Here is a 19,174-nt window from a genome sequence, read left to right on the forward strand (position 1 = left end):
TCATGAGTTTCTCCATTTGACAAGTAAAAGTGAAATCGCTCAGTCATGTCCGACTCTTTGTGACCCCATGGGCTGTAGTCCACAGGCTTCTCTGTCCATGGAATTCTCCAGGCAAGAATACTGGAGTGGGTAGCCATTCCCTTCTCCAGGGATCTTCCCAACCCAGAGATAGAACCCAGGTCTCCTGCATTGCAGGTAGATTCTTTACCATTTGAGTCACCAGGGAACCCATTTCTCCATTTGGGTGGATCCAGATTTCAGTGTTTAGTTGCATATGAACAGGTGTCCCCATAAGAACTACTTCCATTACTCTGAGATCAGAGAAAGGTAAAAACTGGTTGACACTGAAGATTTCTGAAGTGGGTGTAGCATCTGATTCCAGGAGGCTTACTCTTCCTTCCTTCTTTTCTTCCTTTCCTTTTTTGAAAAAACAACAACAACAACAACAACAACTGAAAAAGCAAAATTTTGATGAGGAAGAAAAATTCATCTGACACTGGCAAGTGTATAGGGTTAGGGAGTGGCCTTTATTATGACCCAGGACAAAGTAAGGGTGAATCCTACAAAACTGAATAGCTTCGCCTATGTCATCTGAAGAGACCAGTATATAAAGTGTTGTTTTGCTTTACAACAAGTACCACTTTTTCATATTTAAGTCATTGAAATACACAGGAAATTTATTATTGCTTTTTTGAAAACAGTTTGGGGTAAGGTAATCTGAATGCTGCTTTTCTTCTTATTTACTGCTGTTCAGTTTTTGGAAAGTGCAAATATCCATCTGCAACTGTGAAGATCCTCTGTAATTTAAAAAAATCAACTGTGGTTATTTCGTGCGAAACTGTCATACTACTTTTTTTTTTAATTTTAATCTCCTGAGTTGTGAGAACACAGCTTAGCAAAGTGTATGAAGGCAGCAAAGCAGGTTGTTTAGATTTCTGTTAGTCTTCCAAAGAAAACCTGCAAGTAACCTGGAATACAACACAGAGAGATTATACAGTGAAATGCTTTTGCAAACTAGAATTTAAAGAACTGGAAACCTTATTTATTTTTCTCAGTTAATATGTAAATGGGTAATATCCTATATTTTTATGTTGTAAGAATTAATTGTGAAATATTCCTCTATAGAATGAAAAACACATGAAATGCCATTCGTGTATAATACTCTGAAAAGTCCACTCATATAAGAATAGTTGGCAGAAATAGATACTTTAATGAAAATAAGCACCATTCATGTTCAGTTCACCTTTTTTTTTTTTCTGTGTAGATACCTGTGTCCAATAAGGCATGAGTATTATGCCATCTCATTTATTCATTCATTCAGTAATGTTTACTGTGAGTCTACCATGTACCGAGCACTAGAGCAAAAATTAAATAAGGCACAAAAAGTTCATAGAAGACAGGAAATTAATACACAGATATTTAACTATCATAAAACATAGTGACTGCAGTGACAGAGATATACATATTATAGTATAGTATTATATGTTATTATTATACTGACAGTGCCTTATCCAGTCCCAATTTTCCAAGAAAAGTGGAAAATTCTAATCTTCACCATATAACAGAATATATATGAAGTATTTACTGTTAACGAACTAGGAATTATTTCCCAATACCAAACATTTTATTATAAATGCCAAGTTCATTGCTTCTCTGTATTACACCTCTCCTGAAGAGATTCCAGCTAGTTCTACCTTTTTTCATTCTCTGGCTTTTTATCATATCTGTCAAATGTTTCAAAATATAAAACTATTTATGTGTATCCATGTGCTTGTAAGAATATAACTGTATTTGTCTTATAATTTACTTATACAAACTTATCACCCAGTAAGAAGGTACATCTTGTTTTTCTTCTTTGAGACACTTCTATTTCCATCCCATGTTGTAAAAAGAAAGAAGTGGCTTGGAAAGAATAGTAGGTGGAGGAAATGATGAAAAGGAGAGATGGTGTTTTCAGAAGAAAATGTGATAATGGGAAGATCTTAGTTGAATGGATTTATACTTGACAAAGCCAACAAGCAGGAAGCAAAAAGAAGAGAAGAGGAACAAATAAGCCAAGGAAAAGAAAACACAAGAGGAAAAGAAGGCATAGAGAGAAACAACCATGAATTTGGCACATAATTATAACGACAGATTTCTTTTTTTAACTATATTTTTAAAGATTTTTGTGTGTGTGGACGATTTTTTAAAAATCTGTATTGAATTTGTTTCAATGTGCTTCCATTGTTTACATTCTGGTTTTTTGGCTGTGAGGCATGTGGGATCCTAGCTCCCCGACCAGGAATCGAACCCCTACCCACTTTGTTGGAAGGTGAAGTCCTGACCACTGGACCACCAGGGAAGTCCCTGACAGATTTCTTTATGCCTTAATTTACTTTGGCCATTATTAGATCATTTATAGAATAAATCTTAGGATTGTGGCCCATGGGGAAACTATTGTTTCAGAGGCGTTATTTTCAGAGTTGTTCAAAGTTTGATTTATCTTATTTTAAGGGTTTTTCATTAACCCCTTGAAAAAACTTGGAAGATATAAGAATGCAAACACTTAATCATTTTAAGAATGTCTTTGCTGACTATAGAATATTTACATGGCATGCCAGCTGCATGGCAGCCAGGGGCATGCCAGCTAGCTTCATTCCTCATAGGAAATCAGTCTTGGGAGCTGGGTGCCAGTTCCAGTTTAAGCAGCACTATCATGTTGTAAGAGGGAGACATCAAAGCCCATTTTCTGACATAAAAAAAATTTTAAACTGGAGAAGGAAATGGCAACCCACTCCAGTATTCTTGACTGGAAAATTCCGTGGACAGAGGAGCCTGGCGGGCTACAGTCCATGGGGTCACAAAGAGTCAGAAACAACTGAGCAACTAATACTCACTCAGAGTATTAACCCTTCATTTGTTTTGTCTCTCCACTCTTAATTCCTAATTCTTGTTTATCTCTCCCATTGATACTTTCCCTCATAAGCTGAGTTATGCAATATTTATCGTTCTGTGTCTTCTTCATTTAGCACCATATTTTAAAGGTCACTGTGTTGCTATGTTGTGTATCTAGTGTATTTCTTTTAATCACCTTACAGTCTTTGATGGTAAGTGCCTACCACGTTTTACTTAGCCATTCTGCAAAAAGAATGTCTCCTGCAAAATTAAACTTCCACTTGGCAACATGAAGTTAATCCGGACTCCCAAAACAGAAGTTGCAAGAGTGGAAAAATTAACAGACCTCTAGCTTCCTATAATGCAAGAGCTGCACAAACCACATTTAATGAAAGAAAGTATGGGGTAAATAAATCTGGGCATTGTTTATGATATCCCAGTAGATCTGACAACTCTCTACAAAGTTGCTCTGTGTTGAGAGTACTTAAAAAGCTTACGAGCATCTCATTATTTTTTAAGGACTTGGAGACGTATTTGAACTATTAATTGGCTGTCTCCTTAGTATGTGCCTCTGCTGGAAAAATAAAGAAAATGGTTGTCAGCAGTCTTTCTCTATGCATGGGCATAAGTATAGCCTAAGTAGATCTTGAGTGAGAGGTCTAAATTGGAACTTTGTTTTGCATGACACTTATGTATTAATTTGGGCTTCCCTGGGCACAGACAGTAAAGAACCTTCCTGCAATGCAGGATTCGATCCATGGGTTGGGAAGATCCCCTGGAGAAGGAAATGGCAGCTCACTCCAGTATTCTGGCCTGAAGAATTCTGTGGACAGAGGAGCCTGGAGGACACTATCCATGGGGTCACAAAAAATCACACAGCTGGGAGACTAACACTTATATATTAATCTAAGGTCTAAAGCAGGGGTCAGAAAATATTTTTGTGTAAAGGGAAAGTGAATAAGCTTTAGGGTCCACTTAGTCTGTATTACAGGTACTTAATTCTGCCAGTGCAGTGCAGAAGCAGCCATAAACAAAGTATAAATGAATGAATGTGATGGCATTCCAATAAAATTTATTTACAAAAGCAGGCAGTGGGCTGGAGTTGGCTGCACAGTCATCGTTTCATGATCCCTGTTTCAGCGTATGATTTTTCCCATACTGGCATGCATTTACTTGGGGGAAGTACACGTCTCAAGATGAGCCTCTTTAGAAAATTGCCTTAGGTGTTTAAATTCTCTTTCTATTTGAGAATCTTTACAAGGTTTGGACAGTGCCCAGTGTGGACAATATCAGGTGGTTAGAGATGCTTGTGATTTTTCTTTCCCAGCAAAGTGAATATCTGAGAGGGACAAAAGAGAAAAAGCATTGATGATAATTCTATCCATAGGATATTTTATGATACTGAAGCTTATTTGTGTATTTCTTACATTTAGCAACTCGGCGTCAATAGTCCTAATTTTTTCTGACCCCGTATTCCCAAGGAAAAGACCCTGAGTTTTATATTTTTTTAAACGACCCTTTTCTCTGTGAGCATTTAGTTTATTTTGAAAGACTGATGTAGGTCTATAGAGTTTTCAGAAATTAGAGGGCTTCCCTAGCAGTCCAGTGGTTAAGAATCTGCTTTGCCATGCAAGGGACACGCATTCAGTCCCTCATCCGGAAAGATCCCACATGCTGCAGAGCAACTAAGCCCAAGGGCCACAACTGCCGAGACTGCACCCCAGAGCCCTCGAGCAGCAAGCACAGAGGATGGCACCCAGAGCCTGTGCTCCACAAGAAGAGAAGCCGCCGCAGCGAGAAGCCTGGGCACCACAGCGGAGAGTAACCCCCGCTCCCCGCAAGCAGAGGAGGCCCACCTGCAGCAAAGAAGACCCACCATAGCCAAAACTAAATAAATAATTAGACCATTTACACATATGAATCTAAAAACTTAAGGGCCCTATGATTGACATTCACGATTAAGAAGTGAGGCAGTCCCAGAGCGGGAGTTGGGCTGAAATCATGGTTTCTTCTTATGTGACCTTGGGTACGAAACTGACTTTTCTTGCCTCCATTTCCTCATTGTCAATGTAAGAATTTTTTTTTTTTTAATTTTTATTCCTTAAGGACTTGCACCAAATTGTTAATACTGTCTCTGGGGTATAAAGATGTCTGTGCTTATTGCAAAGAGGGGCTTTAATTTTTTATTTCATGTACCTTTCTATTATTTGTGTGTAATATAATCAGCATGCATTATTTTAGGACAACTGGATTTTTAAAAGAAATATTTAAATTCTACCAGAATTTATACCATAACATGGATGTGACAAAGAATTTGGCATTGAATATAAAAAGGACTTTCAAAATTAAGTATTTTCTACAAATGTCAGGTGAGATCAGGTCACCTATGTCACTAGGAATATATGAAATATCATGTATTTTAATTTCTCAATGAGTTGACTTAATTTATTCCATAATATATGTCCTGGAACCTCTTAGATCAGTCTTTCTCTCATTTGTAATAAAGTTTCAAGGTACTGTTCTTATAGTTTCTGCCTTTATGTAGTACATTATTACTTTATGATAAAGTTAGTTGATAATCCCTTAACTCTTTTTGCTGATGACCTTTTAAAGCTGCATAATTAGAATAAGTTGCGGTTATTGTATTGGAATCTGTATCCCATGGGCCAACAAGGCAGCCCATTAATTCTCTGCATCACCCGCTCCATGCGCAATGCCATCAGCACAGAGATATTATTCTTTGTAATTACATAAAGAAAGGGTCTATTTAGTGGTAACTGACCTTTCTGGGACTGATCAGCCTTTTCCACTAGTGAAGTAGAAATGTATATCATTAAAATGTGAGTAAATAGAAAACCTTTCTAAATCTTAAACCATTCACATCAGGAGGTGCACATGAAGAGGAAGTTGTTCAGTCATTCACATGAAATGGTGAAAAGGGTAGGAGATGTTAAAAGCACATTTTAAAATATTGATACTTGAAATAGAATTAAATTACGGTAATGTGTAGGGATGTTTAAAAAGGAAACTTTGCAAATACATTTCTGTTTAACAATCTTAAATAATATTAGAGGACACCTTGTTAAATTTATATATATTCAGGATTAAATTTTTAAAGTCTATTTAATAAAGTAAAAATAAATTTAAGGAGATGATTAGTACTGTGACTATCACTCACTGAGGGCATACATGTCATGTATTTGTTTAAATCATGTATTTTAACTTGGAAAACTATATTGGTATATAGTTTAGATGACACTGATTTTTACTTTCTTTTGCATGTTATATAATTTGTTTCACAAATCAGTTATACCATATAGTTTGAGGAGACTAATATGATGAAACTGGAGCAAATATAAATTTAATAGTTAATATAAGTGGTGTTTGTACTTAGGGATCCCTAAAGTCATTGAATAGTTATAGGAGGAAAGCTACAGCCAACATGGCGATAAATGTTCCTTTTTAAAACACACACACACACACACGCGCGTGCATGCCTGTGCACCCATATTAATCAGGTGCTTTTTAATATTTAACAAGCATCTGTGTTTCTCAGCCAGATTTTTCCCTGAAAGAGCATATAGAGCCTCCTGTATATGAAATATCATCAGAATCTATTCAAAAACTGACTCTTCCTTCAAGCTTTGCTCCTCGTTGTCACTGGACTGCTCTCTCATGGAATTAGTCTCATTATTCGGATACGTCTTCCATCCTTCTTCACGTTTAATGTATTCTAATGTAGTTAGCTTTGTGAATGCCTCAATTCCCCTATCTGATTGCAAGCTCCTTCGGCCCTGAAATTGTGTATTTTTTTCATGCTTGTGTCAATAATTCCTGGTCAAATATATACACTGAACAGAGTCAAATCATAATAAGGAAAAGCTAAGCTAATACAAAATACTCATAAATTCCCAATGGATGTTCTCTGAGTTCTGAGAGGTAATGTTGTAGTGTAAACTGTTGTGTAAAATTAGTAAACTGTTGAGTGACTCAGCGGTAGCTAAATGTGTCAGCCAATCAGGGAGCTCAGACATGGACTCTAGGGGTCACCTGTGTCAGTGCTGGGGTTGGGCAGCTGAGGAAGCTTTTTGCTGGGGTTTAGTGGTGACAGTTTGGTCTGCTGGCACATGGCAGGCTTTTATCAAACTGGGTCCTAAAGGTACTTTGACCTCTTCCCTTCTCCTTCCTTGGTATTTTGTGTATACCAGTTGTTCGATAGGTATTTTTAAGAAATGAGTGAATAGAGAGCATTTTGTCAGAGTAATATGCAGAGTTTGAGGTATGTAACAAACCTGATGCAGGGGACTGATTTATTCATTTAAAAATCAAGAATGTTCAAGACTAATTATCGGGGAACTCGAGTTGGACAAGAGACTGGTTTCCATGGCAGCGCAGACAAGGAAGTGGGTCCTGGGAGAGTTAAAACAGTTTGTGCTCCTCTGAGGCTTCAGAGTATCGACACATATCATTCTCCCAGACTTGTTCCTTGGAAACACTGGGGAGAGCTCTCGTTTTCTGTAGTAATTGGTGTATGGATTTTTAAGGCAGCAGCAATACAATAATGCCTCTATACACACAGTAGGTGAGGCACCTGAGAAGTAGGCATTTTCTTCATGTATGTTCTCTTTTTAGGGAACTGACATGTATTTTAAGCATTCGTGTTCACCAGGCTAATTCTCAGAAATCAAAGGGAATGCATTCAAAGCAATGGTGTTCACGGAGAGTCTTGGAACCTCCATGTCTCATTTATTCTAAAGTCTGTCCCCTGCACATTCTATGAATCAGTACTGATTCCTGACTTAGTCACATCAAAAGATCACTGCACACAAACCTACCAACCCAGGGCCCTAAACTGGTAGAGATGTGCCAGAAGCAAATGTGGGAACCATGGAGATTTGATGGTGTGATATTAATGGTGTAAGGCATGAACATCTGAACAGGATCACATACTACTGAAATACTGGTGCTTGGAATGGATAGCTATGTATGATGCTGTGATTCAATGATGCACTAAATATATAGGAAATATATATATAGAAAAATATGTTTTATTTATTACATAGTAATATTTTAAAGTCAAGAGATAGCAGAACATTTAACACAATCTATGAGAGCCTCATTCACAAGTCATAGGTCATAAATCAAATAGTCCTAAAGGAGCCAAGAAAACATTGTTCTCAATAGACTCACCCAATTTTGCTCAAATATGAGTTGGCCCACATGGCAGGACAGCTTAGATCCCTGCCCAATAAAATGGTTGTTCTTAGATTTAGGTCACTGATCCCGGTTTCCCCACCTGATAGGATCAAATTTGGAGTTCTTCAAGAAATAATTTAAAATGGATTTGTTTACACTCTGCCTCCTCCCAGTCTAGCCTGTTCAGTTCAGTTCAGTTCAGTCCCTCAGTCGTGTCTGACTCTTGCGACCCCATGGTCTGCAGCATGCCAGGCTTCCCTGTCCATTACCAACTCCTGGAGCTTGCGCAAACTAATGTCCATAGAACCAGTGATGCCATCCGACCATCTCACCCTCTGTCGTCCCCTTCTTCTCCTGCCTTCAATCTTTCCCAGCATCAGGGTCTTTGCCAATGAGTCAGTTCTTCTCATCAGGTGACCCAAGTACCGGAGTTTCGGCTTCACCATCAGTCCTTCCACTTAATATTCAGGACTGATTTCCTTTAGGATGGACTGGTTGGATCTCCTTGCAGTCCGAGGGACTCTCAAGTGTCTTCTCCAACACCACAGTTCAAAAGCGTCAATTCTTCGGTGCTCAACCTTCTTTATAGTCCAACTCTCATATCCACATATGACTACTGAAAGAACCATAGCTTTGACTAGATGGACCTTTGTTGAACGGCAAAGTAATGTCTCTGCTTTTCAATATGCTGTCTAGGCTGGTCATAACGTTTCTTCCAAGGAGCAAGCATCTTTTAATTTCATGGCTGCAATCACCATCTGCAGTGATTTGGGAGCCCCCCAAAATAAAGTCTAACACTGTTTCCATTGTTTCCCCATCTATTTGCCATGAAGTGATGGGACCAGATGCCATGATCTTAGTTTTCTAAATGTTGAGCTTTAAGCCAACTTTTTCACTCTCCTCTTTCACTTTCATCAGGAGGCTCTTTAGTTCTTCTTCACTTTCTGCCATAAGGCTGGTGTCATCTGCATATCTGAGGTTATTGATATTTCTCCTGGCAATCTTGATTCCAGCTTGTGCTTCATCCAGCCCAGAGTTTCTCATGATGTACTCTGCATATAAGTTAAGTAAGCAGGGTGACAATATACAGCCTTGACGTATTCCTTTTCCTATTTGGAACCAGTCTGTTGTTCCATGTCCAGTTCTAACTGTTGCTTCCTGACCTGCATACAGGTTTCTCAAGAGGCAGGTCAGATGTCTGGTATTCTGATCTCTTAAAGAATTTTCCAGTTTGATGTGATCCACACAGTCAAAGGCTTTGGCATAGTCAATAAAACAGAAATAGATATTTTTTTGGAACTCTCTTGCTTTTTCAGTGATCCAGTGGATGTTGGCAATTTGATCTCTGGTTCCTCTGCCTTTTCTAGCCTGTAATCCCTGGTAAAAGTTATTTTTTAAAAAGTGATGGGGGGAGTCACATCCCACCCTTCTCATTAACCCTCAGGTAGCTAGAGAGCTGGACTTATAAGATAAAGGGCTTTCCTGGTGGCTTAAATGATAGAGAATCTGCCTGCAACGCAGGAGACCTGGACTCGATCCCTGGATTGGGAAGATCCCCTGAAGAAGGAAATTGTTACCCACTCCAGTATTCTTGCCTGGGTTTGCGAAACAAATGATTTAAAGAACAAATGAATAAATGAATGAAAGCTAGAAGTGAGGCTGCTCTAGAGTAACATTGAACAAAAATATCAGCAATACAACTTTTGCTTTCTAGTTGTTCTGGCAGGTTCTTTCCAACCACAGGACAAAAGTGAGTGTGGTGCAGTCTGTGTCAGGATACAGACATGGCAGCAGCAGCCAGCAGAGTGATGGCAAGATGCAAAAAAATAAGGAGCTGTCTTCAGAAAACTATTAACAACCAAGAACCAGGAGATGACAAACAGATCATCAGAAAATATCGTCTGAGTCCACCACACATAAGCACATTAGAATCAGACAGAATTAAAATTTGGTCAGAAGATGACAACTTTCTTACAATGAATGCATAATTGAGAGAAGGACCTAACCCCTTCCTCTGCCTGGTGACCTGGATCCAAAGGCCTGAATTAAGAGTAACTAAGGGTATGGATCGGAGAAGGCAATGGCACCCCACTCCAGTACTCTTGCCTGGAAAATCCCATGGACAGAGGAGCCTGGTAGGCTGCAGTCCATGGGGTCGCTAAGAGTCAGACACGACTGAGAGACTTCACTTTTACTTTTCAGTTTCATGCACTGGAGAAGGAAATGGCAACCCACTCCAGTGCTCTTGCCTGGAGAATCCAAGGGACAGGGGAGCCTGGTGGGCTGCCATCTATGGGGTCAACAGAGTCAGACACTACTGAAGCAACTTAGCAGCAGCAGCAGCAGCAGCAAGGGTATCAATGACATGATAAATTTTGCCATAGACAATAGGACTATGTTAATAACAGTAAAATGTTTGTAAACGTGATGCAGGTTTTCTATACATACATGTACCATGCAAATATTTGGGTCATAGACATCTCTCTAGAATATTTGAGATCAGATCAGATCAGTCGCTCAGTCATGTCCGACTCTTTGCAACCCCATGAATCACAGAACGCCAGGCCTCCCTGTCCATCACCAACTCCCGGAGTTCACTCAGACTCACATCCATCGAGTCAGTGATGCCATCCAGCCATCTCATCCTCTGTTGTCCCCTTCTCCTCTTGCCCCTAATCCCTCCCAGCATCAGAGTCTTTTCCAATGAGTCAACTCTTCGCATGAGGTGGCCAACGTATTGGAGTTTCAGCTTTAGCATCATTCCTTCAAAGAAATCCCAGGGCTGATCTCCTTCAAAATGGACTGGTTGAATCACCTTGCAGTCCAAGGGACTCTCAAGAGTCTTCTCCAACACCACAGTTCAAAAGCATCAATTCTTTTGTGCTCAGCCTTCTTCACAGTCCAACTCTCACAACCATACATGACCACAGGAAAGACCATAGCCTTGACTAGACGGACCTTTGTTGGCAAAGTAATGTCTCTGGTTTTGAATATGCTATCTAGGTTGGTCGTAACTTTCCTTCCAAGGAGTAAGCGTCTTTTAATTTCATGGCTGCAGTCACCATCTGCAGTGATTTTGGAGCCCAGAAAAATAAAGTCTGACACTGTTTCCACTGTTTCCCCATCTATTTGCCATGAAGTGATGGGACCGGATGCCATGATCTTAGTTTTCTGAATGTTGAGCTTTAAGCCAGCTTTTTCACTCTCCACTTTCACTTTCATCAAGAGGCTTTTTAGTTCCTCTTCACTTTCTGCCATAAGGGTGGTGTCATCTGCATATCTGAGGTTATTGATATTTCTCCCGGCAATCTTGATTCCAGCTTGTGTTTCTTCCAGTCCAGCATTTCTCATGATGTACTCTGCATATAAGTTAAATAAACAGGTTGACAATATACAGCCTTGATGTACTCCTTTTCCTATTTGGAACCAGTCTGTGGTTCCATGTCCAGCTCTAACTGTGGCTTCCTGACCTGCATACAAATTTCTCAAGAGGCAGGTCAGGTGGTCTGGTAGTCCCATCTCTTTCAGAATTTTCAACAGTTTATTGTGATACACACAGTCAAAGGCTTTGGCATAGTCAATAAAGGACAGTGTGGTATATCCTTACAATAATCTTCAAATAGTGCTGAAAATCTTCACCTCTCAAGTGGTATAGGATCAAATACTACAAATAAATGTGCTTCATTATGGTTACAGCATCTAATAACTAATTAGTTATTCCTAGAAGTGGGCCAATAAAATGTGTGGTTCTAAAGTGATAAATACATGTATTTCCTGTTATTCTGTGTATTCATTCATGCATTCATCTATAGAAGCCTGGGTATCCACTAATGTCAGCTCTGCTTTGTACAGTATATCTTATGGGTGAACAAAATGAAAATGCCATTCCTCATGGAATTTATAAGTATTTTTGTTCACGCTTTATAAACCTAATCTTTATTTCCTAATAAAATGTTGGGATAATAAGCTGAATATCTGCCCCCAAACATCAAAGTTTAACAAGTAATTTGAGATAAAAGAGAATAAACCCTCTTCAAGCTAAGTATTTTACTTCCTAAATTCTAGACAACATGGAAACTATTAACAGATGTTCATCCTCTCTTCTCTTTATCAAGCCGTATTCTCAATTTTTCATTATATTAATGATCACTAGTAATGTAAATTGAATAAATACCAATAAATCTGGCTTTGAGAAAGTGTTATATTTATTTAGACACCTGGGCAAGTTTAACACATACAGAAAACACAAAGAACGCAAAAGTTTATAAATTCTGTATTCAAATTATATATTTCTGTGATTTTAAGTACAAAGCTTTCCTGTAAGACCTCAAATTCTTGAGGTTCACCATTACATCGTAGAGCTCAGCATACAATAGTTACTAAATTAAAACTTTGAAATAAGCAACTGAATGAAAAAAAGTAAATAAATCAATAAAGGAATAAAATAATATTGTAAATCAACTCAGAGTTCAGTCATTTTAACCTATAAAGATTGCAATCAAATTTTTCTTTAATGGATTTAGAAACAATTTTTTAAGTGTGCATTTTGTAAAAACCTTATGTAGAAAAGCTTAACTGATAAGATTTAGCTGAATCTGAATTTAAAAGCATGTAAAACTCATCTACTTCTGTTATTAGTTCCTCCTTCCTTCTTACCCTTTTATTATATTGCCGACTCCAGCTTTCGTGCCCTTATTTAATATCTTCTACTACTAGTTGTTCAACTCCAGTGGTGGTAGCATTATTTCTCCTGGACATATACCCACCAATAATTATCATTCCCGCTTTGTTTCATTTGCATGTTATAATACTATTGATTAATATTCAGCCAGTCAGAGTTGTGAGGTGGAACCACAGTTAAACATAAAAACATTTTCAGTGTCAGCAGAATATCATTATTTAAAATTAAAAAACTTAAACTTCATTGCACATCTGAAGGTCACGGACTTTCAGGAATAGTCAGTGAATTGGTAAATTCATTACTGGAAAATGATAATGTAAAATATCATGACTGATGTAACAATGTTTTGAAGATTCATTGGCAGAACTATACAATTTGATTTTTCAGTATCTACTCTAGTCATGGCATATAAAACAATGAGAACTGTCATATAGGAATTGAAAGTATATGCATTTGAAAATAAAACTGTACATTACACAATGAAAGCATAAAGTAACAAATACATCCCCAATTAAGTGCCATTAAATAAGTTTAAAAGAAATCCTACAACTTTTGTAGGACTCCTCTATATTCAACATTTATAATATCCATTTGGATCTTGAAGGAAATGTGTTTGAAAGATACACTATCTCAGGCATCAGAATTGTACTTATGTTAAATCAAACAACAAATAAACAAAAACCTCAAAATGATTACTGCTCATGCCTCCAGTAGAACATGTATCAAAGTTCCAAGTTAACCATTTGAGGATTAGATTTCAGTATTAGTGTTAAGATATCAAAAAGAATTATAACCACCTTTTCAAAGGCACCTTCATTGAAGAAAAATATCCGTAGACACTTTGTCCTCCTGTCAAAGGATAATTTTGTGATTTTAAGCAAGTCTATTATATTGAAGTGTCTAAAGTTTCAAATTACTGTTCCAGAATTAGGACAAGAACACTTAAAATTGCTCTCAGTTCATCATTTTGGCTTTTTGAAGAACACCTATGACATAGCATTAATCATTAGGGATCAATATGGATACCAAGCTTTCATGAGAAATATGTTTGTTGACCTTAATAAATCTTCTAGTGTATAAATATAGAAATATTTGTACAGGCAATTTTCTGCTGAATTACATTTCCTCTGTGCACATTTCCATCCTGCAATATATTTTTTTAACAACTTATACTAAAGGTTTGATGGGATAGCAGTTTTCCTAAAGAGACATTTTTAATTGCTTCACAATGGTTATTTTTATATCTAGTTACTTAATCATCATTATCATCATCATGATTAATCTGCATTTATATGTTTTGAAAACTTTTTACTGTTATAAATAAGGTTGCGACAGATTAAGTTTTTTGATTAGGATAAATTTTCATGAGATGATTTACTAGATTTGCAGGTTTGAAAATACTTAAGGCTGTTGATATATTCCACATATTTTTGAAGCAGCCAAAGAAAATTTTCTGTTAGAAATCAGCAAATAAACTGAGTCATACATCTAATTTATAATGATAGACAGAGCTTAATTTGCCAGTGGGTAATATTGGCAAAAGGTACATACTGACAGGTCTGTATTAGATTTGACATATATTTATTTAGTCATGGGGAGTGTTATGTAGTTCTTGACTGCTCACAGAAGCAGGTTTAGGTTTTCACATAGCTAAGAATACCTGACCTGCATCTTGAGAAACCTATATGCAGGTCAGGAAGCAATAGTTAGAGCTGGACATGGAACAACAGACTGGTTCCAAATAGGAAAAGGAGTACGTCAAGGCTGTATTTTGTCACCCTGCTTATTTAACTTCTATGCAGAGTATATCATGAGAAACGCTGGGCTAGAAGAAGCACGAGCTGGAATTAAGATTGCTGGGAGAAATATCAGTAACCTCAGATATGTAGATGACACCACCCTTAGGGCAGAAAGTGAAGAGGGACTAAAGAGCCTCTTGATGAAAGTGAAAGAGGGGAGTGAAAAAGTTGGCTTAAAACTCAACATTCAGAAAACTAAGATCATGGCATCTGGTCCCATCACCTCATGGGAAATAGATGGGGAAACAGTGTCAGACTTTATTTTTGGGGGCTCCAAAATCACTGCAGACGGAGATTGAAGCCATGAAATTAAAAGACGCTTACTCCTTGGAGGGAAAGTTATGACCAACCTAGATAGCATATTGAAAAGCAGAGACATTACTTTGCCAACAAAGGTCCGTCTTGTCAAGGCTATGGTTTTTCCAGTAGTCATGTATGGATGTGAGAGCTGGACTGTAAAGAAAGCTGAGCACCAAAGAATTGATGCTTTTCAACTGTTGTGTTGGAGAAGACTCTTGAGAGTCCCTTGGACTGCAAGGAGATCCAATTAGTCCATTCTGAAGGAGATCAGCCCTGGGTGTTCTTTGGAAGGACTGATGCTAAAGCTGAAACTCCAATACGTTGGCCACCTCATGCGAAGAGTTGACTCATTGGAAAGGTCTCTGATGCTGGGAGAGATTGGGGGCAGGAGGAGAAGGGGACAACAGAGGATGAGATGGCTGGATGGCATCACCGACTTGATGGATGTGAGTTTGGGTGAACTCTGGGAGTTGGTGATGGACAGGGAGGCCTAGCATGCTGCAGTTCACAGGGTTGCAAAGAGTCGGACACGACTGAGCGACTGAACTGAACTGAAGGTATGTGCTTTGTCACTCAGTTGTGTCCAGCTCTTTGTGACCCCATGGACTGTAGCCTGCCAGACTCCTCTGTCCATGGGGATTCTCCAGACAAGAATACTGGAGTGGATTACCATGCCCTCCTCCAGGGGATTTTCCCAACCCAAGGATCGAACCCAGGTATCCTGCATTGCAGGTGGATTCTGGTATACTAGTAACAAATAATGACTTTCTGTGGGTGCTCCAAACACTGCATTCCTTGCTCCTCATCTATTTTAACTCTTCACTTCTCTGTGTTTTGAATGTTTTCTGTTTGTGCCACCATTTTGAACCTCTTGCAAATAGGATTCTAACCTTCTAAATGTCTTCTCTCTACTTGAGCCCCAGGACTTGAGAAAAGGAAAAGAGAAGGGAATACTGGAGGAAGTTTCCTAGAATGCTGGGTGAAGCCTTAGGACTAGATCCTTCCCAAGGCATTGTGGATGGAGGTCTGGGAAAGAGAGAAACAAAATCATATAGCCTCTGATGAATCAGTGTTTAACACAAACCCATCTGCATCAAGAAAGAAAACTACTAACAGCCAAGGAGGATGTTAGTGTCATGGGAAGCATGTTTTTGGTTTTATTTTTCTACAACATATCCAGTTTAGTTCGGTCACTCCATAATGTCCGACTCTTTGCGACCCCATGAATCACAGCATGCCAGGCCTCCCTGTCCATCACCGACTCTCAGAGTCAACTCAGACTCATGTCCATCAAATCGGTGATGCCATCCAGCCATCTCATCCTCTGTCATCCCCATCTCCTCCTGCCCCCAATCCCTCCCAGCATCAGAGTCTTTTCCAATGAGTCAACGCTTTGCATGAGGTGACCAAAGTACTGGAGTTTCAGCTTCAGCATCAGACCTTCCAATGAACACCCAGAACTGATCTCCTTTAGAATGGACTGGTTGGATCTCCCTGCAGTCCAAGGGACTCTCAAGAGTCTTCTCCAACACCACAGTTCAAAAGCACCAATTCTTCAGTGCTCAGCTTTCTTCACAGTCCAACTCTCACATCCATACATGACCACTGGAAAAACCATAGCCTTGACTAGACGAACCTTTGTTGTCAAAGTAATGTCTCTGCTTTTGTATATGCTATCTAGGTTGGTTATAACTTTCCTTCCAAGGAGTAATGTCTTTTAATTTCATAGCTGCAATTTCCACCTGCAGTGATTTTGGAGCCCAAAAAAATAAAGTCTGACACTGTTTCCACTGTTTCCCCATCTATTTGCCATGAAGTGATGGGACCAGATGCCATGATCTTAGTTTTCTGAATGTTGAGCTTTAAGCCAACATTTTCACTCTCCTCTTTCACTTTCATCAAGAGGCTTTTTAGTCCCTCTTCACTTTCTGCCATAAGGGTGGTGTCATCTGCATATCTGAGGTTATTAATATTTCTCCAGGCAATCTTGATTCCAGCTTGTGCTTCTTCTAGCCCAGCATTTCCCATGATGTACTCCGCATAGAAGTTAAATAAGCAGGGTGACAATATACAGCCTTGACGTACTCCTTTTCCTATTTGGAACCAGTCTGTTGTTCCATGTCCAGTTCTAACTGTTGCTTCCTGACCTGCATATAGGTTTCTCAGGAGGCAAGTAAGGTGGTCTGGTATTCCCATCTCCTGAAGAATTTTCCACAGTTTGTTGTGATCCACACAATCAAATGCTGTGGCGCAGTCAATAAAGCAGAAGTAGATGTTTTCCTGGAACTCTCTCGCTTTTTCAGTGATCCAATGGATGTTGGCAATTTGATCTCTGGTTCCTCTGCCTTTACTAAATCCAGCTTGAACATCTGGAAGTTCATGGTTCATGTACTGTTGAAGCTTGGCTTGAGGAATTTTGAGCATTACTTTGCTAGCATGCGAGATGAGTGCAATTGTGTGGTAGTTTGAGCATTCTTTGGCATTGCCCTTTCTTTGGGATTGGAATGAAAACTGACTTTTATATATAAGTAGTACTTTCAGATAGTTCAAATGATGTAAAAATACAAACATAATTTTAAATGATTTAATTAAGTACATGTGCATATTTATCTTCTAGAAAATACAAGACGACTCACTGGAAGAAAATCTACGTTTAGCTCAAGAGTATCAGAGATTACAGAATATATTCTTAACAGTAAAGGACAATTATTTCAGCCGGTTTGAAAGACAACTATCATTTGATGGTTCAATTAGAGATAAGAAACAGGTAGGTTTTACTCATTTTTCTATTATAATGATTTACTTGACATATGTACCACAAAAAGTAACAGTAGACAGTCAGTCATGAGGTCGCCAGTCTTAGGGTGGTTCTTTATATGCCACCAAATGGCACATTTTCTTTTTTAAAGTTTTCTTGTATATTTTATCAATATTTTGAAGTTGAAGTTTGAAAGGCTATTTGAGAAATGAAAAAGCATACTTATATTCTACTATTTCATACTAATTTACTTTTAAATATTACGGCCTGAAGTACCAAATATTTATAGTTCATAAATTTAAGTATATTATCATACACTTCAAATTTCAATTCTCTCTGTAGATAACTTTTCATGATATACCTCTAATTCTCCCTCATGATTTATGAGCTCCGTATTTTGATTTCCATTTTCTTATTAAATATGAGGCTTAATTAGGAACTTGAAGAAATAGTTGACATCTCAGGTTATTGGAAATCATCATAAATTCTAATGCATTTTGTAAAACCTTCCATAATACTAAAAACAAAAAAGTAAAACACGTAATATGCCACAAATCCAAAAGTAAAGAGAAAGCTCTGTTCTTTATTAAAGTGTCAAGATACAGCTGCTTCCTCTATATTCTTCTCCAGTTTCTCTTCAGAAGAAGTTATTTTCCTTTGAGTCTTTGTGTATTCCCAGAATTTATATTTCAGAAACTAGAGGCATGATTAATTTCTAACAATTCACCTACCTATAAAAACCAGCAGTGGGGCTCCTCTGGTGGCACAGTGGTAAAAAATCCGCCTGCTAATGCAGGAGATGCAAGAGACATAGGTTTGATCCCTGGGTCAGGAAGACCCTCTGGAGAAGGAAATGGCAACCCACTCCAGTATTCTTGCCTGGAGAATTCCCATGGACAGAGATGCCTGGTGGGCTACAGTCCATATGGGGTCACAAAGAGTCAGACATGACTGAGAGACCAACACACACACATACACACACAACTGTGAGTGACTATTAACATTACATTCATCTGCTATGCTGTTTATAAACACGCTTTATTTCCTATCCATCTACTCTCATTTGAGTTAAAGCTTCCAAATATATTGGGAGAGAGGGTGTGTCTTCTTCTGTTAAAAATTTGTATTGAAGTATTATTAAGATGAAGGTAGATCAAGAAACAAATGTGTTTGGGAAAGAATTGAGAACACAATTATATGCTAAAATCTTCCTCAAATCATTGTGCCGGATTCATAGAAAGAATATCTGTCTCTCCATGGAGCGTTTGTCCAGCCGCTTCATGCGTTAGACATTGTTATTTAAACATGTTTTGTTGCTGATGATTGATGAGTATAAAAAAGATATCGAGGTTAGTACTGTATTTCCTTTTCTAGCCAGAAGGAAAACAAAAATAAATCCTGTGTATGTTTTTACCAGTTTGTGTAGAATCCTTTGGTAGCAAATGACAAATAAATTAGATACCTGCATGAATAGCGAAGAACATGCATTTAAGAGAGATCCCTTACATAGTATTTACATAGTAAGAACCAACTTGTCTTGATGTCATTTTTGGAATTAAAGCACAT

The 19,174-nt window shown here is 38.3% G+C and overlaps 1 protein-coding gene across 1 annotated transcript in view; it reads left to right on the forward strand.

Annotated features, from left to right (window-relative positions):
• Nucleotides 1-19,174, forward strand: part of CCDC178 (coiled-coil domain containing 178) — a 410,587-nt gene that overhangs the window by 264,329 nt on the left and 127,084 nt on the right. The window contains exon 19 of the mRNA XM_024984506.2: nucleotides 17,468-17,617. Coding sequence (XP_024840274.1) covers nucleotides 17,468-17,617 — 150 coding nt within the window. The remainder of the gene's footprint in view (nucleotides 1-17,467; nucleotides 17,618-19,174) is intronic.

This window comes from Bos taurus, chromosome 24 (genome assembly GCF_002263795.3).
Source record: "Bos taurus isolate L1 Dominette 01449 registration number 42190680 breed Hereford chromosome 24, ARS-UCD2.0, whole genome shotgun sequence".
NCBI lineage: Eukaryota > Metazoa > Chordata > Mammalia > Artiodactyla > Bovidae > Bos > Bos taurus.